The 26,352-nt window shown below is 55.3% G+C and overlaps 5 protein-coding genes across 5 annotated transcripts; all 5 read left to right on the forward strand.

Moving 5' to 3' along the window:
* The first annotated feature begins 944 nt into the window (after positions 1-944).
* On the forward strand, positions 945-5,410 carry LOC128853658 (protocadherin beta-15-like). The gene is made up of 2 exons (XM_054079957.1): positions 945-3,393; positions 3,993-5,410. The coding sequence occupies exons 1-2, from the start codon at positions 952-954 to the stop codon at positions 4,110-4,112; spliced, it is 2,562 nt and encodes an 853-aa protein (XP_053935932.1). The 5' UTR covers positions 945-951; the 3' UTR covers positions 4,113-5,410.
* A 132-nt stretch (positions 5,411-5,542) lies between these two features.
* Positions 5,543-8,944, forward strand: LOC128853662 (protocadherin beta-15-like). Its single transcript, XM_054079959.1, has one exon. It carries the CDS (start codon positions 5,708-5,710, stop codon positions 8,147-8,149), a length of 2,442 nt encoding a protein of 813 aa, XP_053935934.1. The 5' UTR covers positions 5,543-5,707; the 3' UTR covers positions 8,150-8,944.
* Positions 8,945-8,977: 33 nt separating this feature from the next.
* LOC104054256 (protocadherin beta-4) lies at positions 8,978-10,393 on the forward strand. Its single transcript, XM_009568831.2, is given in 2 exon segments — positions 8,978-10,004; positions 10,006-10,393. Coding segments are annotated over 2 exon segments (1,413 nt in total). The 5' UTR covers positions 8,978-8,979.
* LOC128853659 (protocadherin beta-15-like) lies at positions 9,634-18,057 on the forward strand. The gene is made up of 2 exons (XM_054079958.1): positions 9,634-16,890; positions 17,356-18,057. The coding sequence occupies exons 1-2, from the start codon at positions 14,449-14,451 to the stop codon at positions 17,473-17,475; spliced, it is 2,562 nt and encodes an 853-aa protein (XP_053935933.1). The 5' UTR covers positions 9,634-14,448; the 3' UTR covers positions 17,476-18,057.
* An 895-nt stretch (positions 18,058-18,952) lies between these two features.
* LOC128853664 (protocadherin beta-4-like) lies at positions 18,953-25,176 on the forward strand. Its single transcript, XM_054079960.1, has one exon. It carries the CDS (start codon positions 19,307-19,309, stop codon positions 21,737-21,739), a length of 2,433 nt encoding a protein of 810 aa, XP_053935935.1. The 5' UTR covers positions 18,953-19,306; the 3' UTR covers positions 21,740-25,176.
* The last annotated feature ends 1,176 nt before the right edge of the window (positions 25,177-26,352 follow it).

A 26,352-nucleotide genomic window follows, 5' to 3' on the forward strand; every position in this document is an offset into this window, starting at 1 on the left:
TAGGGTGGTGGTGAGTGGAGGTGTTGGGGAAACATTGCCTTAGGGAACCTTTCCCCCTGGCACCAGCTCTCCTATTCCATAATGGTTCTTCTCGGACGTGCCCCACTCGCTAAGGGTCCTGTGCTGATGAACAAGCGGAGAAAAGGAGGAAAAAGCCCTCTTAGTGTCCTGTGGAAGTGACAGATATTGCAGTGCCCTTTCTGATAATCCAGGATAGTTTTTGTTCCTACTGTTGTCGTTAGGTCCATGGGCTTTGTTATTTTCTACTTATCCTCCTGCTCGTTAGCATTTGTGTATGTGGGGGTCTAGTTTGTGACCTCTCCTATTTGATTCCTTGCCTTTTATGTTAAATCACTGTGTCCATGAATCCTTACCCAGCTGCACGAGTTCGAGTTTGATTTCCTAGAGCAGCCTTTAGGGAAACTTTCCCCTCTGGCACCAGCTCTCCTATTCCATAACGGTTCTTCTCGGACTCGCCCCATTCGCTAATGGTCCTGTGCTGATGAACAAGCGGAGAAGAGAAGGAAAAAGCCCCCTAAGTGTGCTGTTGAAGTGGCAGATCTTGCAATGCCCACCCAGAGGAAAACCTCGCGCTCTGTCTGCGGGGAGGGAGCTGCTTCCTAGCGAAGAGAGAGCGTTTCCACCGCGCCTTTTGGCTCCGTCTGGGCACGGGGAGCGCAGCCTCCAGCAGCAAAGCCCGGGCTGGCGGCTCTGCGCTGCCGGAGCAGCAGAGGAACTATTCCCCCGTGCGACGCTGGGTGGGGCTGTTGGCCGCGAACCGGCGGGTTCCTCTGCCCGCCCCGGCTTTGCAGGCACCGGCAGACAGAAAGCCGCGGGAGCCGCTCGGGAAGGGCGGCGGAACACGGAGCCGGGGAACTCGGGGGCTTTCAGACCCCTCAGCCCGGGATTGCTGACCAAATCTCCGTCGTCCGACAATTTTCCCGCTTGAAAATGCTGGGAACCACGGAAGACGGGGAATGGCTTTTGTGGCGAGTAAGAGCGAGTGGGAGACGGAGCAGAGAGCGGCAGAGGCAAGTGATCTTGTTGCTTGTGTGCGTTTGCGTGTGTCAGAGCGGGGCCGAACCCCTCCGCTATTCCCTGGCGGAGGAGATGGAGAGGGACTCCTTTGTGGCCAATATTGCAGAGGACCTGGGGCTTTCTCCGAGCCAGCTGGCGGCTCGCAAGGCGCGCGTTGTGTCCGAGGGGAACGAGCGGCTTTTCCACCTCAATCGAAACACGGGAGTGCTGACGGCAAAGGAATCGCTGGACAGAGAAGAGATGTGTCCACAGAGCGACACCTGCACTGTGTTTTTTAAGATAGTCTTTGAAAATCCCTTGCAGTTGATCCGAGGGGAGGTGGAAGTTCGTGACGTCAACGACAACTCCCCCGTCTTCCCGGAGAAGCAGATGGTTTTAGAGATTCCTGAAACGACATCACCTGGATCTCGTTTCCCTCTGCAAAGCGCGAGCGACAAGGACGTGGGCAGCAACGGTTTGCAGAACTATAGCCTTGGGACAAATTGGTATTTCTCCCTCGATGTTGGAACAGAGAAAGATCAAGTAAGTTATGTGGACCTCGTTCTAGATCGGCAACTGGATCGAGAAGAGCAGCCGCAGGTGAATTTACTGCTCACCGCGACCGACGGGGGCTCCCCACACAGATCGGGCACGGCTCAGGTCCGGATCGTGGTGCTGGATGCCAATGACAACACCCCGGTCTTTGATCGGGCGCTGTACGAGGTGCGGCTGGCCGAGAACAGTCCCCCGGGGCAGCTGGTGGTCAGAGTCGCTGCCGCGGATCCCGACGAAGGGTCCTACGGGAAAGTGCGCTACGGCTTCTCCCAGATATCGGAGGGGTCCCGGCATCTCTTCCAACTGAACCCTGACACTGGGGAGATCCGAGTGGCGGGCAACGTGGACTTCGAGGAGGTGAAGCACCACAAGATGATGGTGAGAGCCACAGACGGCGGAGGACTGTCTGCGCATTGCAAAGTGCGGGTGGAGGTGCTGGACGTGAACGACAACGCCCCGGAGATAACGCTCACCTCGCACTCGGCCTCCGTTCCCGAGGACGCGCCGCCCCGCACCGTGGTGGCCCTGTTGAGCGTGCGGGACCGCGACTCCGGCGACAACGGCAGGACGGAGTGCTCGATCGACGGGGACTTGCCCTTCAGCCTCACCGCCACGGCGGATCAGTACTACGAGTTGAGGACGACGGCGGCGCTGGACAGGGAGAGGACGGCGGAGTATAACATCACGGTGACGGCCGTGGACCGGGGCCGGAGGCGCCTGAGCTCGCGGACCAGCCTCTCCGTGCAGGTGTCGGACGTGAACGACAACGCGCCCGAGTTCACGCAGGAGGTTTACACCGTGTCGGTGTCGGAGAACAACAGCCCCATGGTGCGCATCGGCAGCGTGAGCGCCACGGACGCCGACGCGGGAACGAACGGGCGCGTGAGATACGCGCTGGTGCGGCAGGAGGGCGCGGAGCAGCCCGCGGTGTCGGTGAACGCCGAGAGCGGCGCCGTCTTCCTCCTGCGGCCGCTGGACTACGAGCAGGTGCGCGCCTTGGAGGTGGCGGTGCGCGCTGCCGACGGCGGCTCTCCGCCGCTGAGCGCCCAGGCGGTGCTGCGCGTGGCGGTGCGCGACGAGAACGACAACGCGCCCGTGGTGCTGCACCCGCCCGCCGAGAGCAGCGGCGCGGCGGCGGGCGAGCTGGTGCCGCGCTCGGCCGAGGCCGGCTGCCTGGTGGCCAAGGTGGTGGCGGTGGACGCGGACGCGGGTCAGAACGCGTGGCTGTCGTACGAGCTGTGGAAGGCGACGGAGCCGGGGCTGTTCCGCGTGGGGCTGCACAGCGGCGAGGTGCGCACGGCGCGGGCCGTGGCGGAGCGGGACGCGCCCCGGCACCGGCTCGTCGTGCTGGTGCGAGACCGCGGGCGGCCGCCGCGCTCCGCCACCGCCACCCTCGGCATCGCCCTGGTCAGCGGCTTCTCCGACGCCCATTTGCGGGGCGCCGAGGAGGCGCCGGCCGCCGAGCCCGAGGGGCCGCTCACCCTCTACCTCACCGTCTGCCTGGCCTGCGTGTCCGCCCTCTTCCTGGCCACCGCGGGCGCCGCCGTGGCGGCCAAGGTGCGGCGGGCCCGGCGCGGCGCGGCCGACGGCTTGCCCGCCTTCCCGCACTCCGCCCCGACCAGCAGCGCGGGCTCCCTGCCCCGCACCTCCGTCTACGACGTCTGCTTCGCCGCCGGCAGCCTCGACGGAGACTTTCGCTTCCTCGGGCCCCTCCTGCCCTGCTTCCCCGACGGGATGCCCCCCGGCCCGCCCGAGCAGCGGAGCTCGCTCTGCTCCACAGAGGCGGCCAACCTCGGCGACGGCGGCGACCGGGCTGCAGAGGTGAGGGACCCGCCCGGGCCGGGGCGAGGCGGGCAGCGGGGAGGGAGCAGCGCCGAGGGGGCGGCGGAGGGGTGTCGCTCACTTGGGGACTCTCGGTGTTGTGGATCTGGGGGTGGAGGAGCCACAGGGGCGGCAGGAGATTGCCGAGAAAGTCTGAGAGCCGCTGGCGGGGCCTCCCAGGAGGATCCGACCCGGCTCAGTTGTCCCCCGAGTGCCGGCTTACCTTGCAACTCTGCATCCAGGTCTGAGTGTTGTCCTTAGATCCAGTTTTAGGATCAGAGTAGACAAGGACCCATCATGGTACATCAACATCATTAGAAAATATTTTATTTTGTGCTCTTACCACCTTGAATCTCCCCTTCGGGCTCATAACAGCTTTGTGGCCCTGTTTTTGTGGTGTCCACAGCACAGGATAGTTTACAGCTTTAGTTTGTCCCCGCTGAGGTCAGAGCCCCACCGCATGGTCCCACCTCCTCTGTCTCTGGGTACAGAAGAGCAGTGTCCCCCATGCAGCGCTGTCAGAGAGACCCTCTCAGCCCCTCGCTGCTGCCTGCTTGACTTCAATGCCCGAATGACAGCTGCGTTCTCCGTTCTTGCAGGGCAGAGCTCCCATCTCCGCAGACACGTCTCGCAGACGGGCGGAAGCAGCTTGCACAGCAAACAAGTGGAAGGAGCTCCTTGGCAATTCTGATCCCAACTCTTGTCTCTCCCCTCAGTAAGCGACGGGACAGACGAAACTGTCTGTCACAGGAAACTGTCTGTCACAGGCCAGTCGTCACAGGAAATGAGAATGGAGAGAACAAATACCCACCGAAAAATGACCATGGAGGTGCAAATGCTTGTCTGTGAGAGAGCAAACCCCTTCTCGAGCAATGTTTTCTTCTTGTATGTTTTTTGTCATTCAGACAAGGATGGAGAAGGAGGATAGTGTTGAATGTTGATTACCGCGAAACTCGGTGTATGACTGTGAGAGCCCTGCTGCTTCTAATTATTAAGGGAAAGAATGAAACCTGCAAACACATCTTCAAGATAGCTCATTGTTACATCACCTTTTCTGTGTTTGTTTTTCTTTTGGCGAGGGCTCTGTAATCACGTCTCAGTTCTCTGCAGTCTGTTCAGTACCAGGCCAAGCATATCTTGATCAAAATTAAGTGATACTTGCAAAGCTGTTCCATAATAACAAGGCGATTATATCAGAAACGGCTGACAATGGCTGTCTTTGCACATTTGACCAGGAGGTTACAGATCCTCCACACGTACACGCTGTACGTTTTCTTTCATATCGTAAATTTCAACATAACAGCTCCGGATTGTTAAGTATTACGTAGTAGAGAATTAAAAACAGTTTGCGTTTTCCCAGTGAAACAGGCTAGACTGTTTACAATAAACTTGAGGCACTATAGAAGACAGGGCGCTAGAGCAGTAGTAGCATTTTGAGTAGATTTTATGCAGGGAGATTCAGAGAAACGTCTAAACAGTTTACAACAAATTTGAGGTATTGTAGAAGATAGAACGTTAGAGCAGCATTCCGTTTTGTTTTCCCTTCCTTATACGTTAATGAACAAATTCACTAATGTGACAGGTGGGAAGCTGAGGTCTGAGAGATGCGGCTCAAAGCCCCATCGCGCCGTCTCGCAGTTTGGAATCCGGGGGAACAACCTCCGTCCGTTGCAGAAAAAAACCCTAATTTACAAAGCTTTTGTTTGAACCCTCTGCAGTTGACACTTGAATGGTGCCTATAACGGCCCGTCGCTCTGCGCCCTTATATCCCTGGGCTTTGCCATTTTCTTCTGTAGGCTGGTGTTTGTGTATCTGTGCTCTAATTAGTGACCTCTCCTGTTCGTTTCCTTGCATTTTAAATTAAAGAGCTGTGGCCTTGCATCCTTAGCCAGACGCAGGAATTCAGGTCTGGTCTCTGACCACAGGTATCTTTACACCCTTCCAAGCCGTCCGGGAGCCCCGCGAGGATCACGGAGCGTCCGGCTCGGCGAGAGGGCAGCGCGCTGGCGGTGCGGGTACCGGGAGGCGCAGTCCCGCCTCGGCCCGCAGGGGGGAGCTCCCGGCCAAGGCGGCGCCGAGCGGCTGCGGGCGGGGAGGTGCCCGAGCCCGGCCCGGCCCTGCCCAGCGCAGCGCAGCCGGGTGGTGGCGAGCGGCAGCGAGCGGGACCCCGGGCCAGCCGCTGCCGGGCCGCCATCCGCACTCGGCCCCAGGGAGCCCGCCCGCCCTCGCCGCCGCCCTCGCCGCTGCCGGGCGCCGCTCGCCGCCGAGGACCGCGAGCCCGAGCCGCCCGCCGGAGCCCGCCCGCCGCCCCGCCATGGCGATCGCAAGGCAAGTGCTTTGTCTCTCCGCTCTCCTCTCGCTGCCGCACGCTCGCTCCCAGCCCCTGCGCTACTCCGTAGCCGAGGAGGCGCCGAGCGGCTCGCTCGTAGCCGACGTGGCCGAGGACGCGGGGCTGGCCCCGGCGCAGCTCTCGGCTCGCCGCGCCCGCCTGGCCTCGGAGGACGGCCGGCAGCGCTTGCGCTTGGACCGCGCCACCGGCCGCCTCGTCGTGGCCGAGAGGCTCGACCGGGAGGAGCTGTGCGCCCAGGCGCCCGCCTGCACGCTGCCCTTCGAGCTGCTGCTGGCCGACCCGCTGCAGTTCCTGCGCATCGAGGTGGCCGTGCGGGACATCAACGACCACTCGCCCCGTTTCCCGGACGAGCAGGTCACGCTTAAGATAGCGGAGAACAGCAACCCGGGCTTGCGTTTCGCGATGGAGGTGGCTCAGGACTCCGATGTCGGCATTAACAGTGTCCAGGGTTACAGCATCTCACCCGAGAACGAGTACTTTAGTGTTTCCTTTGGGAGTCGGGCTGCGGGGGACAAATATGTTGAATTGGTTTTGGAAAAGGCTCTAGACAGAGAAAGGCAGGCTGACATGGCTTTCAGTCTCATTGCTGCGGATGGTGGCTCTCCACCGAGGAGTGGCACCACCCAAATCCGCATTATCGTTCTGGATGCAAATGACAACACTCCAGTCTTCACAGAGGACCGGTACATTGGTCAGATTATGGAAAATGCCCGAGAGGGCTCTGTCGTTCTGAGGGTGGTGGCAACTGATCTGGATGCAGGTATTAATGGGGACATCTCCTATCACTTCAGCCAAGAGGTGGGCCAGAGCGAATCAGCATTTGCAATTGACCCTAAGAGCGGTGAAATTAAGCTCATCAAGGCTCTGGACTTTGAGGAAGCTGAGAAACATGAGCTGAGTGTGCGGGCGACAGACGGTGGGGGACTCTCAGCAATCTGCAAGGTGTTGGTGGAGGTTGTGGATGTGAATGACAATGCACCAGAGCTGGTGGTGAGCTCCTTCAGCAGCTCCCTCCCTGAGAACGCCTTACCTGGGACGGTGGTAGCTTTCTTTAATGTTAAGGATCGTGATTCTGGTGCTAATGGGAAGATCACCTGTGCGCTTGAGGACCAGCTGTCATTCTTCCTCCGTTCGGCCTATAAGAATTACTATGAGCTGGTGACCATGAGCACACTGGACCGGGAAGAGAAAGAACAGTATATCATCACTGTCAGAGCAGCAGACATGGGGTCACCTCCTCTCACCACCACACACACCTTCACGGTGGAAATTTCTGATGTCAACGACAATGCACCTGTCTTCAATCAGACATCATACACCATGTACGTGCATGAGAACAATATTCCCACAATGCTGGTTGGAGTTGTCCATGCGTCAGATGCTGACATTGGGCCCAATGCCAAGGTGACCTATTCCCTGGCACCAGTTCACACTGCAGAGCAGCCTCCCTGTTCCTGTATTTCTATGAACTCTGAGAACGGGCACGTGTTTGTGCTGCGTCCTCTGGACTATGAGCAGCTGAAGCATGTTGAGGTCTTGGTGATCGCGTCTGATGCAGGGTCTCCTCCTCTCAGTGCCAATGCCACTGTCCACCTTGTTGTGGTGGATGAGAATGACAATGCCCCACTGGTGCTGCACCCAGCCCAGGACGGCAGCCCAGCATCCAGCGAGCTGGTGCCCATGTCGGCTGAGGCGGGGTACCTGGTCACCAAAGTGGTGGCTGTTGATGCTGACTCAGGGCAGAACTCATGGCTCTCATACCACCTGCTGAAGGCCTCTGACCCTGGGCTGTTTGTGGTGGAAGCCCAAAGTGGGGAGGTGCATCTGAGGAGGCCAGTGACAGAGAGAGATGCGTTGAAGCAGAAACTTGTCATTCTGGTGCGGGACAACGGGCGGCCACCACTGTCAGCCACGGCAGCATTGAGTGCACTCCTGCTGAATGATTTCTCAGATGTGCGCCTGCCACACAGCAGCCTGACCATGGAGGTTGAGGATGACCCCTTGACAACCTATTTAATCATTTCCTTGGTCTTTGTCTCACTGCTCTTTCTTGCATCCATGGCGGCCTTCATTGCTTTCAAGATGTGCAAGAGAAAGGATCTGAAGGATGGCCATGTGATTTATGCTGCCAACAACTTGCAGAGCAGCCTGGCTGAGGCAGCCTCTGCAGGGACCCTGCCCCATCCCTATTGCTACGAGATCAGCCTCACGACGGGCTCTGGCAACAGCGAGTTCAAGTTCCTGAAGCCCATCCTGCCCAGCCTGCCACCACAGCGCTGTGCTGTGGCCGGGGGCTCTGATGATGAACAGGATTTTCCCCAAGGCCCCCTCACCACTGAGGATGTGGCACCAGAGAATGCAGGGATGCTCTCTGCAGAGCAGTTCAATAGTCTTTCCTTTAACTAGGACAGAGGCAGCAGAGGCAGCACACTCAGGCCTCTCCGATAGGAAGGCCTCTGAGCTACAAACTGCGGTGATTTTTTCTCCAGAGTTCATCTGCATTTGCAACTGCCATCATGGTTTTCCATCAAATTCTAAGGCAGAAGAAATGTTGTCTCCCTTTCCAAAAATCAAGCCGAAGAAACTAAACGCTCCCTCAAACAAGTAACAACGTTTCATCTCTGTTACAGCCATTTCTGACTGCTTTGAGAGCAGCAGTAATCCCAGTGCTCTCGGCCTGTGTCTCGTCTCCCTTGCTGTTGGGCAAGACCGTCGACCTCTTAGTCTGTGCTGTAATGCAATTTGAAGTTCAGGCCACCTAATCAAATCTGTGCTGAAATGCACTCAGCCCTCATTCAGGTCCGCAAACTGAGGAAGTTGTGAGTGCTGTGTTAAAATGTGATGCATGCAGGGGGGTGTTTCTTCTCTAGGTTCTGGATGATTCTGTCTCTGAGAAGTGTGGGCTTTGTATGATTTGCCTTCTGGTCACTGTGTCTCTCCATCCAGATATTCTGTGACTCCAAAGGCTACACACAGGCTGCTCAGGGAAGCAGGGAGCTGCTCACATGCAAGCGTTGTGGTGCATAGCATTCCACCTCAGTAGAATGCTGAGTGCCTTTGGGTACCAAAGTCTCATCTTCCATAGGGGAGATAGTAAAGGACCCAAGAGCTTCCCTGGCCTTTTAGGTTGTGTGGGTTGGCTTTCTCCTTGTGATTTCCTTTGAAATACAGGAGCAGTAACGGTAGTGCGATTGAGTAGGACAGAACAGAGAGTACCCGAGAACGAGTACTTTAGTATGTTTTTTGTGAGTCAGAATTCGGGCAAGTACTATGTTGAACTGGTTTTGGAAAAGCCCCTAGACAGAGAGAAGCAGGCAGAGATGGGTTTCAGTCTTATTGCTATGGACGGGGGCTCTCCACCGAGGAGTGGAAGCACAGAAATACGCATTGTCGTTCTCGATGTAAATGACAACACTCCCATATTCACACAGGAGGTCTATGTAGTTCAGATTTTGGAAAACATGCCTGAGGACTCTGTGGTTCTGAATGTGTTGGCATCTGATGTGGAGGCAGGTTCTAATGGGGACATCTATCAGTTCAGCCCAGGGGTGGGCCGGAGTGAAACATGGTTCGCCATTGACGGTAAGAGCGGTGAAATTAAATTCAGAAAGCCTCTGGACTTTGAGGTGGCAGAAAAGCATGAGCTCAATGTCCAGGCAACGGATGGTGGGGGCCTCTCGGCAATCTGCAAGGTGTTCATTGAAGTTGTGGATGTGAATGACAATGCACCGGAGCGGGTGGTGAGTTCCTTCAGCAGCTCCCTCCCAGAGAACACATTTCTTGGGACGGTAGTTGCTGTCATCACTGTCAGGGATCATGATGCTAATGACAACGGGAAGATCTCCTGTGCCCTTGAGGACCAGCTGTTATTCTCCCTGTAGCCAGCCTATAAAAACTACTATGAGCTGGTGACTGTGAGCACACTGGACCGGGAGGAGACAGCATGCTACTTCCTGACTGTCACAGCAGCAGACCCAGGGTCACCTCCTCTCACCACTACACACACCTTCACAGTCGACATCTTGGACATCAACGACAATGTACGTGTCTTCAACCAGACATCACACGCCATGCATGTGCGTGAGAACAGTGTTCCCATGTTTCTTGTTGGAGCAGTCAGTGCCTCAGATGCTGACGTGGGACCCAATGCCAAGGTGGTGTATTCCTTGGCACAGTCCCACCCTTCAGAGCAGCCTCCCTTCTCCTCCATCTCTGTGAACTCTGAGAATGGGCACCTGTTTGTACTATGCCCTCCAGACTATTAGCAAGATCGAGGTCTTGGTGATCGCCTCTGATGCAAGGTCTCCTCCCCTCAGTGCCAATGCCACTGTCCGCCTTGTTGTGGTGGATGAAAATGACAATGCCCCACTGGTGCTGCACCCAGCCCAGGACAGCAGCCCAGTATCCAGCGAGCTGGTGCCCATGTTGGCTGAGGCGGGGTACCTGGTCACCGAAGTGGTGTCTGTTGATGCTGATTCGGGGCAGAATTCGTGGCTCTCGTACCACCTGCTGAATGCCACCAACCCTGGTCTGTTTGTGGTGGGTACCCGACGTGGGGAGGTGCATCTGAGGAGGCCAGTGACAGAGAGAGACCCCCTGAAACAGAAGCTTGTGTCCAGAAGATGGCTGAGACAGTATAAAATAATTTAATAAAATCCAAAAATACAAAATCCACTGACCTCCCCATATGCATGAGCCAGGTGACATAGAAGGACTTAAAACAGATATAAAGAGACTTTCCCTTGGTGAACTTGACTGTGCCTGATAAGTGCATTATTTTTTAAATGACTTTCAATGATACTGGACAGCTGGAATACCTCTGGCCAGCTGCCGGTCAGGAGGGACCTCTCAAAACTCTTAAGATCTTTAGTAGATGATATAGAAGGGTCTTGCTGTAACACCTGCAAGCTCCTTCAGTATTCTGTGAGGGACCCTGTGAGGCCAAATGGAACAAACCACAGGTCTGCAATCTACCTGACATGAATGTCTTGTTTAGAGAGAGCATTCTTTGTGGAGATGTTTGTTCTGGGAAAGCTCTCTGAATGTTTTGCAAAAGGCTGGGATGTTTTTTCTCCTGTTGTCCCTTGGCTGAAATAAGGATGAGCAGGTTCATTTCTTCAGTTTGGAGACACAGCCAGCAGAGCATTCAGGAAAACTGTAGGAAGCAGGGATTTGCCAGCAGGCCTCTGTGGCTCTTCCGAGCACTGAGCTTCTGTCTGTGACAGGGCCTAGTTAGATCCAGGTCAGAGGAACCTGGTGCCTCCTTGAACAGTGGCCTTGGGTGTGCAAAGGCCCTGGAAATCAGTGAGGCTGGGGAGTGGAATTTCCCACTCTTCTGATAGCTCCAGCTGTGGATGGCAACCGTTTGGGTTTTGAGCACAAAGTGTTTTGATTCTAAATATTTTGAGGGGTGGATTTCACAAAGACAGCAGACATCTTCCTTTTGGGACGTACTGGCGGGGGCACGAGGAGGTGGTCATTTGGTGAGTGAAAACTGTAGCCAGGAAGAGGCTTTGCTCTCAGGAAATGCAGAGGACTGGAGCTGTGCCTTCTGCAAGGCCCCCATAAGAAAGATAAGTCCTGAGCCAGGGCCGATGAAGGGATTCTGAACTGAAGGCTGTTGTACATTGGGAACTGAGCGATCCACAGTCCAGTTAATCTGGAAAGTCACACATCTTTGCTGTGCTGTGCTGCGATCCAAAATCTCTGGTGAGCAGGATAAACTCAGACAGCTCACTGGAATCATGGACCTGGCAAGGAGTACCCACTAGCTGCTAGAGAGAAATCCGAGTGTGAACGAGAAGTCTACATGCAATCTTCTTTTAACGTGACAGCAAACGTGAGGAGTAGAATAACTTTCTTGCATGAAAGTCCTGAAATGGTTTGAAGGACTGAAACGGGGGTACTCCTTTTCTTTGATGGGGGTCTGCATGGCTGCTGTGCATGCCTGGAGTCCTGCCCGAAGTGATGGCCCAGCGTTCTCATCTACAGGCATAAAGGATTATCTAGGCAGATATCCGATAGCATGAGCAACAGTGAACAAGGAGTGAATGACATCTGAGAGGGTGGCTGTGTCTCTCTCACTCTCCCTGAGACTCCGAGGAACCAGCTCCTCTTGGTCTAAATCAGCTGCTTCTGGGATCACTTCAGCTCGAGGGTACAGGTGTCTGATGCAGTTCCTAACCAGATGGTTTATTATGTTTTTTACCATGTGAGAGGGGGAATGTTGTCTGCTGTACTGGAGGGCCTCAGCACACTGCTGAGCTTTCCCGAGATGCTCGTCGCAGGTGGCATTCCAGGAAGCAATGTGATGGGTAGGACTTGTATGAGAGACTACTCTGAATGACGGCTGTACAAGAGTCTCCTGTTAGGGCTGGAGAGGTCATCTGAGAGTTGCTGCAGCGTGGTAAGAGCGAGGGAGCTGGAGCAGGAGTGGGAGTCTGACGTGAAGCAATATGTTTTCGCCCTTGAAGTCCACGAGCAATTCCCTCCTGGGCTCAGCTGGTCTCCTCCTCTGCTTGCTTGACTTTTGATCCATTGGCATTGCCTGCCCATAAACTTCTAATGTTGTCTAATTCTATGTCAAGAGTATCAGCTTAAGTCTAGACCAATATTAATATCCTCTAAGAGTCTGTGAGGGACCCTACCAACTGTCCGCAGTTCAGTGATAGAGTCTTTATAGATGTTTCCACAAAGCTGCCGTGACTGAAGTTTCTGCACACTCTCCAGTGTTCTTATGATGATGTTGGTGGGGGTCTCAGGCCACCTGAGAGGGATCTCCAGTGATGACCCACTCCTCTCATTCTTTTGCAGTCCATTCTGGAAGGATGACATCCGGGGTATCAGTCGGTCCACCTCCTTATCTTTTTTATCTTTTGCCAGTGGCGCCGCTAGTAAGGGACACGGTGGGTTGCTTCAGGCCCACTGCCGGAGCAACACTCGCCAATGTATAGGGACCCGAAAAACTCCAGAGTCATACATCAGGCCATTTCAAACACACGAATCTTATAGTTTCTACATTTATAAGCCATCCAAGTGCAACATATATTGATTAATATTCATAAATCTTTTTAATACTTCTGCTTTGAAGATCACCTCCCATTCTTTGTTCTGTGGCTATGGTGTAACTCTGCTATATGTGATTTGCTGGAGAGGGTGACCTGAGACCAGTTTGGTCATCTCGACAGGCAAACGAGTGGCGGAGACATGATGGCTAGTTCATTCTCCCCGACTCACCCCTTGCTACAAACATGGGCTTTGATGTGGCCGTTGATGGGGAGTGGCCACCAGACCTCCGTCTCGTTCACCTCCACCCCGCCACTCAGCAAAGCAGTAGACCTTCTTCAGCAGCTTCAAGGTGGGGTCAATTGTCTGTAAGGAAACTCCAGGAGCTGCTTTAAAGAGCCGTTGACTTTGGTCTCAAACGCACTTGGCAGAGCGCTCTTGGAGGCAGCTGTGTGGATCTAGCGTGTGTTGCATTTGCCGGAGCTCGCCTCGGGGTCCGCGGGAGAAGCCGCTGGAGTAGTCGATGGCCAGGGCTGGCGAAGAGTGCCTGACCTTGGGGTTTTTCTCCAGTCTCGGCACGGATCCTGGCTCCCACTGCCCGGCCGCGCTGGAAACCTCTCACTGTCCTTTCTCGCCTCGGTTCCCACGGTACTTCCTCCCAGGTCCAGTCTTGACCTCTCCCTTTTACCGAACCTGATCCTGCCTCTATTCATCCCATAAGAAGCCTTGCATACTCCCAGAATCCCCCTCAAACATCTCATAGACAGTTTGCCCTTTTCTGTAAGACTCTTTCTGATAGTCCACAATAATCTCCATGCCCTCCCGTTCACGTTTACAAAATTTCTGGTTGAACCTCTTGAGATTTACACTTCAATAGTGCCTTTAATGGCCCATCTCTCAGTGTTCTTGGCTTTGCCGTTCTCTTCTTCCGTAGCTCCTGCTCGTTACCGTTTGTATATCTGGGGCTCGAATTTAAGACCTCTCCTGTTTCATTCCTGCCTTTTATGTTATATCACTGTGTCCGTGAATCCTTTCCCAGCAGCAGGAGTTCGGTTTTGATCTCCTAGACCAGCACTGTCATTTTAGGGCCGTGGTGGATGAAGGTGATGGGTAAACTTTTCCTTAAAGGGACAATTCCTCATCTGCCACCAGCTCGCCTATTCCATACCGGTTCTTTCTCGGACCCGCCCCACTCGCTAAGGATCCTGTGCTGATGAACAAGCGGAGAAGAGGAGGGAAAAGCCCTCTAAGTGTCCTGTGGAAGTGACAGATCTTGCAATGCCCACCCAGAGGAAAACCCCGAGGAACTGGCGGTTCCGAGCCGGGCGGTGCTGACCAGAGCCGCGCTCTGTCTGCGGGGAGGGAGCTGCTTCCTAGCGAAGAGAGAGCGTTTCCCCTGCGCCGCGTTTTGGGTCCGTCTGGGCACGGGGAGCGCAGCCTCCAGCAGCAAAGCCCGGGCTGGCGGCTCTGCGCTGCCGGAGCAGCAAAGGAACTATTCCCCCGTGCGACGCTGGGTGGGGCTGTTGGCCGCGAACCGGCGGGTTCCTCTGCCCGCCCCGGCTTTGCAGGCACCGGCAGACAGAAAGAGCCGCGGGAGCCGCTCGGGAAGGGCGGCGGAACACGGAGCCGGGGAACTCGGGGGCTTTCAGACCCCTCAGCCCGGGATTGCTGACCAAATCTCCCTCGGACGCCTCTTGAAAATGCTTTTAATCCCGGAGGACGGGGAATGGCTTTTGTGGCGAGTAAGAGCGAGTGGGAGACGGAGCAGAGAGCGGCAGAGGCAAGTGATCTTGTTGCTTGTGTGCGTTTGCGTGTGTCAGAGCGGGACCGAACCCCTCCGCTATTCTCTGGCGGAGGAGATGGAGAGGGACTCCTTTGTGGCCAATATTGCAGAGGACCTGGGGCTTTCTCCGAGCCAGCTGGCGGCTCGCAAGGCGCGCGTTGTGTCCGAGGGGAACGAGCGGCTTTTCCACCTCAATCGAAACACGGGAGTGCTGACGGCAAAGGAATCGCTGGACAGAGAAGAGATGTGTCCGAGGAGCGATACCTGCACCATCTTCTTTAAGATAGTCCTTGAAAATCCCTTGCAGCTGATCCATGGGGAGGTGGAAGTTCGTGACGTCAACGACAACTCCCCCGTCTTCCAGGAGAAGGAGATGGTTTTAGAGATTCCTGAAACGACACAACCTGGATCTCGTTTCCCTCTGCGAAGCGCCCGGGACAAAGACGTGGGCAGCAACGGTTTGCAGAACTATAGCCTCGGGCCCAATTCCCATTTCTCCCTCGACATCGGAACAAGGAGAGGTGGAGCAAAGTACGCGGAGCTTGTCCTAGAACGCCAATTGGATCGCGAAGAGCAGCCGCAGGTGAATTTACTCCTCACCGCAACAGACGGGGGCTCGCCACCCAGGTCGGGAACGGCTCAGGTGCGGGTCGTGGTGCTGGATGCCAATGACAACACCCCGGTCTTTGATCGGGCGCTGTACGAGGTGCGGCTGGCCGAGAACAGTCCCCCGGGGCAGCTGGTGGTCAGAGTTGTGGCCGCCGATCCCGACGAAGGGTCCAACGGGAAAGTGCGCTACAGCCTCACCGAGACACCTGAGATGTCCCAGCAGCTCTTCCAACTGAACCCTGACACCGGGGAGATCCGAGTGGCGGGCAACGTGGACTTCGAGGAAGTGGAGCACCACGAGATAACGGTGAGAGCCACCGACGGCGGGGGTCTGTCTGCGCATTGCAAAGTGCAGGTGGAGGTGCTGGACGTGAACGACAACGCCCCGGAGATAACGCTTACCTCGCACTCGGCCTCCGTTCCCGAGGACGCGCCGCTCCGCACCGTGGTGGCCCTGTTGAGCGTGCGGGACCGCGACTCCGGCGACAACGGCAGGACGGAGTGCTCGATCGACGGGGACTTGCCCTTCAGCCTCACCGCCACGGCGGATCAGCACTACGAGTTGAGGACGACGGCGGCGCTGGACAGGGAGAGGACGGCGGAGTATAACATCACGGTGACGGCCGTGGACTGGGGCCGGAGGCGCCTGAGCTCGCGGACCAGCCTCTCCGTGCAGGTGTCGGACGTGAACGACAACGCGCCCGAGTTCACGCAGGAGGTTTACACCGTGTCGGTGTCAGAGAACAACAGCCCCATGGTGCGCATCGGCAGCGTGAGCGCCACGGACGCCGACGCGGGAACGAACGGGCGCGTGAGATACGCGCTGGTGCGGCAGGAGGGCGCGGAGCAGCCCGCGGTGTCGGTGAACGCCGAGAGCGGCGCCGTCTTCCTCCTGCGGCCGCTGGACTACGAGCAGGTGCGCGCCTTGGAGGTGGCGGTGCGCGCTGCCGACGGCGGCTCTCCGCCGCTGAGCGCCCAGGCGGTGCTGCGCGTGGCGGTGCGCGACGAGAACGACAACGCGCCCGTGGTGCTGCACCCGCCCGCCGAGAGCAGCGGCGCGGCGGCGGGCGAGCTGGTGCCGCGCTCGGCCGAGGCCGGCTACCTGGTGGCCAAGGTGGTGGCGGTGGACGCGGACGCGGGTCAGAACGCGTGGCTGTCGTACGAGCTGTGGAAGGCGACGGAGCCGGGGCTGTTCCGCGTGGGGCTGCACAGCGGCGAGGTGCGCACGGCGCGGGCCGTGGCGGAGCGGGACGCGCCCCGGCACCGGCTCGTCGTGCTGGTGCGAGACCGCGGGCGGCCGCCGCGCTCCGCCACCGCCACCCTCGGCATCGCCCTGGTCAGCGGCTTCTCCGACGCCCATTTGCGGGGCGCCGAGGAGGCGCCGGCCGCCGAGCCCGAGGGGCCGCTCACCCTCTACCTCACCGTCTGCCTGGCCTGCGTGTCCGCCCTCTTCCTGGCCACCGCGGGCGTCGCCGTGGCGGCCAAGGTGCGGCGGGCCCGGCGCGGCGCGGCCGACGGCTTGCCCGCCTTCCCGCACTCCGCCCCGACCAGCAGCGCGGGCTCCCTGCCCCGCACCTCCGTCTACGACGTCTGCTTCGCCGCCGGCAGCCTCGACGGAGACTTTCGCTTCCTCGGGCCCCTCCTGCCCTGCTTCCCCGACGGGATGCCCCCCGGCCCGCCCGAGCAGCGGAGCTCGCTCTGCTCCACAGAGGCGGCCAACCTCGGCGACGGCGGCGACCGGGCTGCAGAGGTGAGGGACCCGCCCGGGCCGGGGCGAGGCGGGCAGCGGGGAGGGAGCAGCGCCGAGGGGGCGGCGGAGGGGTGTCGCTCACTTGGGGACTCTCGTTGTTGTGGATCTGGGGGTGGAGGTACCCCTGGAGTGGGAGGAGAGGGACCAGAGGGTGTGGGAGCCGCTGGGGTGGCCTCCCAGGGGAATTCGACCCTACTCAGTTGCCCGCCAGGTGCTGACTTGTCGCGCTCCGCTGCATCCAGCTCTGGGTGGTGTCCTAAGATCAAGTCTTCCAACGCAAAGTAGGGGGCAGCTGGACCTCGATCTGGTTGTCAAAACCGCAGTCCCAGTGGCCTTAGGGGAGACGAGATTCCATCTTGCTATATCAACATTAAACGACGCATTCAGAGGGGCCCTCTCAGCCCCTCGCCGTTGTCTGCCTCCCTTCAACGCCCGAATGACAACCTGCGCTCTCCGTTCTTGCAGGGCAGAGCTCCCGTCTCCGCAGACACGGCTCGCAGACGGGCGGAAGCAGCTTGCACTGCAAACAGGGGGAAGGAGCTCCTCGGCAATTCTGATCCAAACTCTTGTCTCGCCCCTCAGTAATGTTTTTTGTCATTCTGACATGGATGGAGAACGAGGACTGTGTTGCATGTTGATTACCGCGAAACTCGGTGTATGACTGTGAGAGCCCTGCTGCTTCTAATTATTAAGGGAAACACTGAAACCTGGAAGCCCATCTTCAAGATAGCTCATTGTTACATCACCTTTTCTGTGTTTGTTTTTCTTTTGGAGAGAGCTCTGTAATCACGTCTCAGATCTCTGCAGTCTGTTCAGTACCAGGCCAAGCATATCTTGATCAAAATTAAGTGATACTTGCAGAGCTGTTCCATAATAACAAGGCGATTATATCAGAAACGGCTGACAATGGCTGTCTTTGCACATTTGACCAGGAGGTTACAGATCCTCCACACGTACACGCTGTACGTTTTCTTTCATATCGTAAATTTCAACATAACAGCTCCGGATTGTTAAGTATTACGTAGTAGAGAATTAAAAACAGTTTGTGTTTTCCCAGTGAAACAGGCTAGACTGTTTACAATAAACTTGAGGCACTATAGAAGACAGGGCGCTAGAGCAGTTTTCTGATCTATTTTCCCTTCGTTAATGGTCAATGAGGTATAAAGTAGTCTGAAATTTCCTGTCGCTTGCGCATTTTAACAGTCAAATTCCTCATGCCACGGAACCCAATAAAAGCCCACTGGGAACTGGCGTGTGTGTGAAAGATCACTTTTCTCTGTCGTCGCCGAGGAAACAGCCACGCCAAGAGCAGGATTTCGGGAATGCATTTTGAGTAGATTTTATGCAGGGAGATTCAGAGAAACGTCTAAACAGTTTACAATAAATTTGAGGCATTGTAGAAGATAGAACGTTAGAGCAGCATTCCGTTTTGTTTTCCCTACGTTAAACTTTAATGAACAAATTCACTAATGTGACAGGTGGGAAGCTGAGGTCTGAGAGATGCGGCTCAAAGCCCCATCGCGCCGTCTCGCAGTTTGGAATCCGGGGGAACAACCTCCGTCCGTTGCAGAAAAAAACCCTAATTTACAAAGCTTTTGTTTGAACCCTCTGCAGTTGACACTTGAATGGTGCCTATAACGGCCCATCGCTCTGCGCCCTTAGATCCCTGGGCTTTGCCATTGTCTTCTGTAGGCTGGTGTTTGTGTATCTGTGCTCTAATTAGTGACCTCTCCTGTTCGTTTCCTTGCATTTTAAATTAAAGAGCTGTGGCCTTGCATCCTTAGCCAGACGCAGGAATTCAGGTCTGGTCTCTGACCACAGGTGTCTTTACACCCTTCCAAGCCGTCCGGGAGCCCCGCGAGGATCAATGGGCTTTCCTATTATCTCCATCAGCTCCGGATCTTTCGCGTTTGTGTATCAGGGCGCCTAATTTGAAATTTCTTTTGTTTGTTTCCGTGCCTTTTATGTTAAATAGCTGTGGCCATGGATTCTTACACAGGCGCAGGAGTTCAGGGCTGGTCTCTAAGTACCTTTAGAGCCCTTCCAAGCCGCCCGGGTGCCCCGCGAGGATCACGGAGCGTCCGGCTCGGCGAGAGGGCAGCGCGCCGGCGGTGCCGGTGTCGGGAGGCGCAGTCCCGCCTCGGCCCGCAGGGGGGAGCTCCCGGCCAAGGCGGCGCCGAGCGGCTGCGGGCGGGGAGGCGCCCGAGCCCGGCCCGGCGCTGCCCAGCGCAGCGCAGCCGGGCGGCGGCGAGCAGCGGCGAGCGGGGCCCCGGGCCAGCCGCTGCCGGGCCGCCAGCCGCACTCGGCCCCAGGGAGCCCGCTCGCCCTCGCCGCCGCCCTCGCCGCTGCCGTGCGCCGCTCGCCGCCGAGGACCGCGAGCCCGAGCCGCCCGCCGGAGCCCGCCCGCCGCCCCGCCATGGCGATCGCAAGGCAAGTGCTTTGTCTCTCCGCTCTCCTCTCGCTGCCGCACGCTCGCTCCCAGCCTCTGCGCTACTCCGTAGCCGAGGAGGCGCCGAGCGGCTCGCTCGTAGCCGACGTGGCCGAGGACGCGGGGCTGTCCCCGGCGCAGCTCTCGGCTCGCCGCGCCCGCCTGGCCTCGGAGGACGGCCGGCAGCGCTTGCGCTTGGACCGCGCCACCGGCCGCCTCGTCGTGGCCGAGAGGCTCGACCGGGAGGAGCTGTGCGCCCAGGCGCCCGCCTGCACGCTGCCCTTCGAGCTGCTGCTGGCCGACCCGCTGCAGTTCCTGCGCATCGAGGTGGCCGTGCGGGACATCAACGACCACTCGCCCCGTTTCCCGGACGAGCAGGTCACGCTTAAGATAGCGGAGAACAGCAACCCGGGCTTGCGTTTCGCGATGGAGGTGGCTCAGGACTCCGATGTCGGCATTAACAGTGTCCAGGGTTACAGCATCTCACCCGAGAACGAGTACTTTAGTGTTTCCTTTGGGAGTCGGGCTGCGGGGGACAAATATGTTGAACTGGTTTTAGAAAAGCCTCTAGACAGAGAGGAGCAGACTGACGTTGTTTTTAGTCTCATTGCTACGGATGGTGGCTCTCCACCGAGGAGTGGCACCACCCAAATCCGCATTATCGTTCTGGATGTCAATGACAACACTCCAGTCTTCACAGAGGACCGGTACATTGGTCAGATTTTGGAAAATGCCCCCGAGGACTCTGTCGTTCTGAGGGTGATGGCAACTGATCTGGACGCAGGTATTAATGGGGACATCTCCTATCAATTCAGCCAAGAGGTGGGCCAGAGCGAATCAGCATTTGCAATTGACCCTAAGAGCGGTGAAATTAAGCTCATCAAGGCTCTGGACTTTGAGGAAGCTGAGAAACATGAGCTGAGTGTGCGGGCGACAGACGGTGGGGGACTCTCAGCAATCTGCAAGGTGTTGGTGGAGATTGTGGATGTGAATGACAATGCACCAGAGCTGGTGGTGAGCTCCTTCAGCAGCTCCCTCCCTGAGAACGCGTTACCTGGGACGGTGGTAGCTTTCTTTAATGTTAAGGATCGTGATTCTGGTGCTAATGGGAAGATCACCTGTGCGCTTGAGGACCAGCTGTCATTCTTCCTCCGTTCGGCCTATAAGAATTACTATGAGCTGGTGACCATGAGCACACTGGACCGGGAAGAGAAAGAACAGTATATCATCACTGTCAGAGCAGCAGACATGGGGTCACCTCCTCTCACCACCACACACACCTTCACTGTGGAAATCTCTGACGTCAACGACAATGCACCTGTCTTCAACCAGACATCGTACACCATGTATGTGCGTGAGAACAATATTCCCACGATGCTGGTTGGAGTTGTCCATGCCTCAGATGCTGACATTGGGCCCAATGCCAAGGTGACCTATTCCCTGGCACCAGTTCACACTGCAGAGCAGCCTCCCAGCTCCTTTATTTCCGTGAACTCTGAGAACGGTCATGTGTTTTTGTTGCGTCCTCTGGACTATGAAGAGCTGAAGCATGTTGAGGTCTTGGTGATCGCGTCTGATGCAGGGTCTCCTCCTCTCAGTGCCAATGCCACTGTCCGCCTTGTTGTGCTGGATGAGAATGACAATGCCCCACTGGTGCTGCACCCAGCCCAGGACAGCAGCCCAGCATCCAGCGAGCTGGTGCCCATGTCAGCTGAGGCGGGGTACCTGGTCACCAAAGTGGTGGCTGTTGATGCTGATTCTGGGCAGAACTCATGGCTTTCATACCACTTGCTGAAGGCCTCTGACCCTAGTCTGTTTGTGGTGGGTGCCCAAAGTGGGGAGGTGCGTCTGAGGAGGCCAGTGACAGAGAGAGATGCAGTGAAGCAGAAGCTTGTCATCCTGGTGCGGGACAATGGGCGGCCACCACTGTCAGCCACGGCAGCATTGAGTGCACTCCTGCTGAATGATTTTTCGGATGTGCGCCTGCCACACAGCAACCTGACCATGGAGGTTGAGGACAACCCCCTGACAACCTATTTAATCATTTCCTTGGTCTTTGTCTCACTGCTCTTTCTTGCATCCATGGCGGCCTTCATTGCTTTCAAGATGTGCAAGAGAAAGGATCTGAAGGATGGCCATGTGATTTATGCTGCCAACAACTTGCAGAGCAGCCTGGCTGAGGCAGCCTCTGCAGGGACCCTGCCCCATCCCTATTGCTACGAGATCAGCCTCACGACGGGCTCTGGCAACAGCGAGTTCAAGTTCCTGAAGCCCATCCTGCCCAACCTGCCACCACAGCGCTGTACTGTGACCGGGGGCTCTGATGGTGAACAGGATTTCCTCCATGGCACTCTCACCATGGAGGACATGCTTCCAGAGAATGCAGGGATGCTCTCTGCAGAACAGTTCAATAGTCTTTGACTAGCATGGTATCAGGACAGCCAGCGTCTTCAGGACTCACAATAAGAAGGCATTCGCCCTGCAGCATGTGACAATGGTTTCTGCAGTTTTAATCTGCATTTGCAATTGGCATCATTGTTTTCCCTGAAATTGTATGTAAGAAATTATGTTGTCTCCCCCTCAAAAGATCAAACAAAAGAAAATTCCCTCCTAAGACAGGTTACAATGTTTCAGTACTGTTACAGCCATGCATTCAATTCTTTAGGAAGGGGGTTCATTCCATTGCTGCTGAACCAGTTCTTATCTCCCTTGCTGCTGGCTGGGCTGTGGACATTCTCTGCTGTATTCTTTGCTGTAATATGATTAGAAGGTAGGGCAGACAATTCATAGCCTCACTGAAATGCATATATTCCTTATTCTGAGTCAGAAAAGCAAGCAAGTTGTGAGTACTGTGTTACAACCTTAGGCGTGCCTGGGGCTGTTTCTTCTGTGGGTTCTGGGTATCTATGTTTGAGATGTGTGGGCTCCGTGTGTTTTGCCTTCTGATCACTCTCTCTGTCCACCCAGCAGTTTTGTGACTGCGTATGCTGCACAAAGTCTGCCCAGGGAAGCAGGTACTGGCTGACATCCAGGAATTGTGGAAAGCTGTCTTGATCTGCTTTTATGGGTTTGTGTTAGAGCATTACCTTCTCCTTTTTGCATTTTCTCCTTCTACTCTGTGAACTGTGTTTGAGCACTTTCTTGCCTCTTCCTCTAAAGAGGGACTGACACCTCGTCTATAATACTGTATTTTCTCACTGGCCTGGAGTATTCAGAAACTCTCCCATTGTGTTGTGCTGCAGTTACAAACTGTGCTGTTGTAAGCCGGGATGCCGTTATGTGTAGAAGTGAAATAAAGAGAACAACTGAATTGCTTGTGTGGAGACAGCATTCTTTGAAGAGATGTTCCTTCTGGGAAAGCTCTGGTCTTCCAAAGGCTGTGCGTATCTTTTTCCTGTTTTCCCTTGACTGAGCTAAGGTCAAGTGAGTCCAATTCTTCTGTTTCAAGGCACAGTCGGTAGAGCATTCAGAGAATTTGTAGGGCACAGGGTTTTTCTGGCAGGCATCTGTGGTTCCAGGTAGATCAAGTTCAGGGAAGGCTGGTCCGTCCCCGAACAGGGACCCAGTGTGTGCAAAGGCCTCTGCAAAGCAGTGAGGTGGTGTTTGGGTGTCTTTTCCAACTCTCTTGACAGCTCCAGCTGCAGATGACATCTGTGAGGTTTTCAAGCACCCAGTGTTTTGATTGTGAATGTTTTGAGGGATGGGTTGCATAAAGACAGTATTCATCTTCCTTTGCGTATATATTTAGGGGAGCAGCAAGAAGTGGGAATTTAGTGAGTGAAAACTGCTTCTAGGAGGCTTTTCTCAGGAAATGCTTAGAACCTTCTACACAGCCCTCATAAAAGGTAAGTCCTGTGCCAAGGTTGCTGAAGTGATGCTGAGTGGAAAAACGTTGTACTTAGGAGGACTAAGTGACCAAAAATCCAGATATTCTGGAAAGGCCCGGGAGTTTGCTGTGCTGTGTTGTGCTGCATAATCCCTGGTCAGCAACATAAATTCAGCCAGCTCGCCGGAACCATGGAGCCTGGAGGCAGCACCCACTTGCCACTGCCAGAGAGAAAGCACGTGCAAGCAAGTCTGCAGGTGGACGTCTTTAATGTAACACCAGAAATGAGGAATGGAATTGCTTTCTTGCAGGAAAGTCCTAAATGGGATTGCATGACAGTAACAGGAGCACTATTTCTGTTCTGTGACCGCGGTCTGCATGGCGTGTTGTGCATGGCTGGAGTCCTGTGTGAAGCTACTCTGCTCAGTGTTCCCTTCATCTAAAGGGACAGAGGATTATCTATGCAGACCTCTTCCACTAGTGTGAGCGATAATGAACAAGATGTGAATGACATATGAGAGAGTGGCTTTGTCACCCATTGAGATCCTGAGGAACCAGCACCTCTTGGTCTAGAACAGCTGCTTTTCAGGTCAATTCAGCTTGAGGCTTCAGGTGTCTGATGCATCTGGCTGTTTGCCAGCAAGCTGGTGCCCATGTCGGCTGAGGTGGGGTGCTTAACCACCAAAGTGGGGGCTGTTGATGCTGATTCTAGGTGGAATTCGTGGCTCTCCTACCACCTGCAGAAGGCCACCGACTCTGGTCTGTTTGTGGTGGGTGCCCAAAGAGGGGAGGTGCGTCTGAGGAGGCCAGTGACAGAGAGAGATGCGGTAAAGCAGAAGCTTGTCATCTCTGATGCCACCGACAATGTACCTGTCTTCAACCAGACATCATACACCATGTACATGCATGAGAACAGTGTTCCCATGTTTCTTATTGGAGCAGTCAGTGCCTCAGATGTTGACGTGGGGCCTAATGCCAAGGTGACCTATTCCTTGGCACAATCCCACCCCTCAGAGCAGCCTCCCTGCTCCTGCATCTCTGTGAACTCTGAGAATGGGCACATGTTTGTACTGCGGCCTCTGGACTATGGTGGGTGCCCAAAGTGGAGACGTGCATCTGAGGAGGCCAGTGACAGAAAGAGATGCGGTGAAACAGAAGCTTGTCATCCTGGTGTGAGACAATGGACAGGCACCACTGTCTGCCATGGCAGCACTGAGTGCCCTTTTACTAAATGACTTCTTGGATGTGCGCCTACCACACAGCAGCCTGACCACAAAGGATGAGGAAGACTCTCTGACTACCTATTTAATCATTTTCTTGGTCTTTGTCTCACTGCTCTTCCTCGCATCCATGGCAGCGTTCATAGTTTGCAAGGTGTGCAAAAGAGGATCTGAAGAATATGCATGTGATTTATGCTGCCAACAACTTGCAGAGCAGCCTGGTTGATGCTGCCTCTGCAGCTACCCTGCCCCATCCCTATTGCTATGAGATCAGCCTCATGACAAAATCGGGCAACAACGAGTTCAGATTCCTGAAGCCCATCCTGCCCAGCCTACCACCACAGCGGTGTGCTGTGGCCGGGGACGCTGAAAATGAGCAGCTTTTCCCCCATATTCCTCTCACCTTGGAGCATGTGACACCAGAGAATGCAGCGATGCTCTCTGCTGAACAGTTCAATAGTCTTTTCTTTATCTAGGATGGAGTCAGCACAGCCAGAGGCTTCAGGCCTGGTGACAGGAAGGGATCTGTCGTTATGTTTCCTGCAGAGTTCATCTGCATTTGCAATTAGCATCATTGATTTCCCTCAAATTCTAACTCAGAAGAAAGGTTGTCTCCCCCCCTAAAAAAAACAAACAAAACAAAAGACACCCTCAGTCAGGTAACAGTGTTACCTGAATAAGAGAGCCTCTTATTCCGTGCTGTAACACAACGTCAAGGTCAGGCTGACAAATCAAATCCTCAATGAAATGCGTGTAGCCATCGTTGTGGTCAGGAAATGACGGAAGTTGCGAGTACTGTGTTACAACATGGTGCGTGCATAGAGCTGTTTCTTCTCTGGGTTCAGAATGTCTCTGTCTGAGATGTGTGGGCGATGTGTGCCCAGGGAAGGAAGGGGCTGATCCTATCCAGCCATTGTGGTGGACAGCATTGCAGCTCAGCTCACAAGATGGACAATTTGAGCCTTTGGGAAGAGAAGTCTAATCTTCTCTACAGGAGAGCAGTGTTGGGCATGAGATCTTCCTTTGTCCTGTAAGAGGGCTGTGTCCTTGGAATTTCCCTGGAAATATGCCATGATGTTGGAATGGGATGGAACTGAATAGAATATTTTAGTTGGAAGTGACCTGCAAATATCATCTTAATCCAACAGCTTGAACCTCCCCTGATGCAGCTTTGAAACATTACCACATGTCCTGTTGTCTTATATGAGAGGGAAGAGATCACTACCTCCCTCTCTCAGCAAACCCTAAGTCCGTAGGTGCTCCTCACAGAACATTCCTTGCAGGCCTGTTACCAGCCTTGTAGCTCCCTTCTGGAAGCATTCCAGTACCTTAATACCTTAACATCCTTCATAAATGGTCAGGCGCAGAACTGCACACAGGACTCAGGGTGAGGCTGCGCCAACACTGAATTCAGCGGGATAATCTCCTCTCTTGGCTGGCTGATTATGCTGTGTTTATGCTTCCCTGAATGTGGTTTACCCTCTTGTCTGTCATTATTAAATATATTTAACTGAACTGACCCTAGAATTGAACCCTGAGAACACCACTGCTGAGCAGTCACCAGGTAGATGTAGCCCAAGTAACTACACACCTTTGAGCCCTGCAAGTCAGGCAGTTCTTCAGCCACTGCACCGTGAACCTGCTCATGTCACAGTTGGACACGGTGTCCAGAAGATTGCTGGGACAGAATAAAATACCTTAAAATCTAAAAATACAAAATCCACTGACCTTCCCATATGCATGAGCCAGGTGACATAGAAGAACGTAAAACTGATTTAAAGAGACTTTCCCTTGGTGAACACATTGACTGTGCCTGATGAGTGCATTATCCTTTAAACAACTTTCAGCAGTACTGGACAGCTGGAATACCTCTGGCCAGCTTCCCTTCAGGAGGGACCTCTCAAAACTCTTAAGATCTTTAGTAGATGATGTAGAGGGGTCCTGCCGTAACATCTGCAAGCTCCTCAAGTATTCTGGGATGAACCCCA

The sequence above is a fragment of the Cuculus canorus genome, chromosome 14 (assembly GCF_017976375.1).
Source record: "Cuculus canorus isolate bCucCan1 chromosome 14, bCucCan1.pri, whole genome shotgun sequence".
Lineage (NCBI taxonomy): Eukaryota > Metazoa > Chordata > Aves > Cuculiformes > Cuculidae > Cuculus > Cuculus canorus.